General features: G+C 41.2%; 1 protein-coding gene across 1 annotated transcript in view; it reads right to left on the minus strand.

Moving 5' to 3' along the window:
• The window catches only part of LOC118335040 (ribosomal protein S6 kinase alpha-3-like), a gene marked incomplete at its 5' end in the record, with an annotated part of 15,311 nt that overhangs the window by 3,373 nt on the left and 8,107 nt on the right, over positions 1 to 3,831 (minus strand). The window contains 4 exon segments of the mRNA XM_035671253.1: positions 1,225 to 1,386; positions 1,540 to 1,698; positions 2,326 to 2,415; positions 2,504 to 2,629. Coding sequence (XP_035527146.1) covers positions 1,225 to 1,386; positions 1,540 to 1,698; positions 2,326 to 2,415; positions 2,504 to 2,629 — 537 coding nt within the window.

The following is a 3,831-nucleotide window of genomic DNA, read 5'->3' on the forward strand; positions in this document are numbered from 1 at the left end:
AAGAGCTTTCTGAATGGATGTTTATGTCTTTCATGCTTTACCACTTAATGCTCACCAGCTGGTTTACTTCGTGGATTATAATTGGTTTATTTTATTCTTTAGTTGATGATAAATAAAAGGACAATCGCAGACTCGCAAACAGAAACAGTAACAGGAAACAACGGCGGTCCTGAAAGCTCAACGCACAGCAACAATGAAAACATCTTCACCAATTTGACAACACATACACAGCATTCAGAAACAAGGCTGTGAATACAGACAACACAACCAAATATGCGGCTGTGTAGTACACACTTTCCGTTGTTGCTGTGGTTTGTTTGGACTCGTGAAGTTACTACAGTTGGATATCTGTTGGAAAATGAGCTTAAATAGTGAGTTCATCACTTTTTAATGTCCCTGGAAACCAGTTTCTATTTGTCATCAGTGCTGCTATACAATTGTTTCTGTTATTAGTTAGTTTCTGTACTTTGTTTGTTTTCTGTAGTTGTTTGTTTCTGTATTTGTTTGTTTCTGTAGTTGTTTGTGTGTTTGTGTTTTGTAGTGTTGTTTCTGTTAGTTGTTTGTTTCTGTAGTTTTTGTTTCTGTAGTTGTTTTGTTCGTATTGATTTGGTTCTGTATTTGATTCAGTTTTTGTGTATTTTTTGTGTTTCTTGTTTGTTTGTTTCTGTTAGTTGTTTGTGTTTCTGTGTTTGTTTGTGTTTCTGGTATTTGTGTTGTTCTGTGTTGTTGTGTTCTGTATTTGTTTGTGTTTCTGTATCTGTTTGTGTTTCTGTATCTGTTTGTGTTTCTGTATTGTTTGTGTTTCTGTATTTGTTTGTGTTTCTGTATTTGATTGTGTTTTCTGTATGTGATTGTGTTTCTGTATTTGATTCAGTTTTCTGTGTTTGGTTGTGTTGTTGTGATTCTCTTTGCCACCTCCTCTCCCTGAGGGTTGATCAGCGCAGTATTTAGTTGTGTTTTTTCTGTATTTTCAGTGTGTTTCTATATTTGTTGGTGTTTTGTCTATTTGCATATGTTTTTCTGAGTTAGTATTGACGCCTTAGGGCCACAGTAGGAAAAAACACTCAAATAACACTTTCAAAGAGTCATATTAGAAACCACAAACACGTGACAAGATAACATCTCAGTATCACAAACAAAACCTCCTATTATTCTGAGACACACAGACACAAAAGAGACAGACAGTGCTGGACCTGAATCCCAAACACGGAGAAGACGCCTTACCTCGGGTGCCACAAAGTTGGCGGTGTAACACGGAGTCATGAGCAGGCCGTTCTCTGCTCTCAGCTGTTTGGCGAAACCGAAGTCGCAGATCCTGATGGACTCGGCGTTCCCGCTCTCGTCCACGTAGAGAATGTTACTGGGTTTCAGGTCTCTGTGCACCACCTGCAACCACAACAGAAGAGGCTCAAGTTTAAAGACTTATACAGGTCTGCTCAACCTGCTAAATCCTGTCCTTGTGTTTCCTGGACTTTATTCTATGATGACCCCTCAAGGACCTTGCGACCCCCCCGGGAAGCTTTGGCGACCCTAACGTACCCCCTGTACGTGCAGGTACTCCAAAGTCTTGGTGATGGTGTAGAGCACAGCGCTGGCTTCTCTCTCAGAGAAAAACTTCTGTCGGAGGATTTTGTCCAACAGCTCGCCTCCTTTCATCAGCTCCGTCACCAAGAACACCGACCGGCCGTCGTCGTACACCTACCACAGGAAAATAACACAAACAACGCTTTATTTAGTCGCACAATCATCACTAATGTAACAGCTTCAGATCTGCTGATTCTGGGTTTTACTTCCATCACTGGTAAATAAAACATTATTTATGAATGCAACAGATCAGAAAGTCTGTATAAAGTATAGTAAAGTATAAAGTTAAAGATACAAACTGAACAGAACTGTAGAGATAAGAGAACTAAACTAAAACTAGTATATTATGTACATGACATACCTAACAAACACTTTATTTATAATCTTTAGACAAAGCGCTGAGTCATCTCTAACAGCAGAAACATGAATGCAGATATAATTGTCTTTAGAGTTACTGGAAGTGATTCAAGTGAAGGCATCTTCACCCAGCAGCAAGACGGTATTTTTAACTCTAATTATCAGTGAGTCACAGAAAACTGAAACCAAATTGAAACCATTAGCATCAAAGCAGGGAGATTATTGTTTTGTCCAGCAGCTACACAGACAAATCCACCAGATTCACTCAAGTTTCAGAATAAAAAGAGCTGCTCTGAGAGTGGATTTCCCCTTTGAAGCGGTTTTATTCAGTATTATTGACGGCTGAAAGGGGGAACGGAGGGAACGCTGTTTAAAGCCACTCACATCCTTCAGGGTGATGATGTTGGGATGTTGTCCGTATCTCAGCAGGATCTCCACCTCCTCCGTCGGGTCTCTCTTGGCCTTGTTGATGATCTGTAACAGGGACAAACGGTGACTACAGTGCAGGAGGAGCAGGAGAAGCAGACCGCAGACGTCCCGCCGCAGACCGCAGATGTTTTACCTTGACTGCGTACTCCATGCCGGTCCCTTTGTGTAGGCAGCGCTTACAGATGGAGTAGGACCCGACACCGATGTCCTCTTTGATCTCGTAGGCGTCTGAGAACTGGGACGTGCTTCTGTGCAGCTGCTACATGAAAAGACACAAATGTCGACACAAACATTACTAATAATACTTATTGAATGAGGGATAAAGATGCATCTCACTGCTCTTTACTGAAGGTACAACAGTTTAGTTTTTTACTGAGATATTCAGCAGGGATATAATTTGGATTTATCAGGTGTTTCTGGTAATAATGTCTCTCCTTTTTCCCATAATACCCGGCAGTGTGAGCAGACACCACCTTTTATGGGTACGCAGTGAGCTCTCCACCCTTTGCCTCCAACACTGCTCTACCAGCGGCGTCTGTGCGCAGCTGTCCATTAAAGTTGAGGAAGTTTAGCAGACGTACATTTGCCGGCACAACCACTTAGTCCTCGTCCTTGAAGCCTTTTCTCTTGTAAATGTGTGCATTACAGAAAATCTCTTAAATGACTAGCAGTCCCTTTCATCTGTTCATAAAATATGACTTCACCAAAAGGCGTTTGTCAGGGACGGTTCTCACCCGGTATCTCAGGTACATTCCTTAAAGCTATTTGGTATATATGAGATTTAAAATGTCAATATGTTTATTAATATTTAATGTTTGCTATGTAAAGATATAGTGGAGTCATGGTGTCACACTCCCTCTGTCTGTGTTGCTAATGTGTGAGGTAAAATGACCGTTTTTGTCTCTGGAGTTTGGAGAGCGATAGCGATATTACGGCTATTATCTGGTAAAACTAAAAGGTCTGTCTCTGTAGGGATCCTTTCCATAACGTTTTAAGACAATTAGAATAACAATCTGAGCCTGTCAGTGGGAGAAACAAACACTTTTAGTGGATTTTTATTATTTCCACATCTAACTGTGAATTTATGGTTTATTTTGACCTAACCGACATGGTGATCGTTGGAAATCATGGATACAGAAAACGTCACTGCATGTTTTTGCAGCTAACATGAGGTTTCACTCTATAAATCAGATTATTTTTGCCTCTCCGACACGATAAATTATAGTATGTAAGTGTATGTACCTGAACAATAGTACTGGGTAGTGGTTGTGTGTCCTCTTCTGTTATGGCCACAAAACTGAATCCTCTGAACAGCTGATGGGCGTTGGCACTGGGAGGAACCCCCGGAGAGTCTGAGACACAAACAGAAGCAGCTGTTGAACCTCGCTGCTCAAATAAATCAGATTTTTATTCAACTGCGTGGTGTGTGAGGAGGAGGAGGAGGAGGAGGAGGAGGAGGAG

The sequence above is a fragment of the Morone saxatilis genome, unplaced genomic scaffold (genome assembly GCF_004916995.1).
Source record: "Morone saxatilis isolate NCDOM2014 unplaced genomic scaffold, NCSU_SB_2.0 Contig0, whole genome shotgun sequence".
NCBI classification, from domain to species: Eukaryota; Metazoa; Chordata; class Actinopteri; family Moronidae; genus Morone; species Morone saxatilis.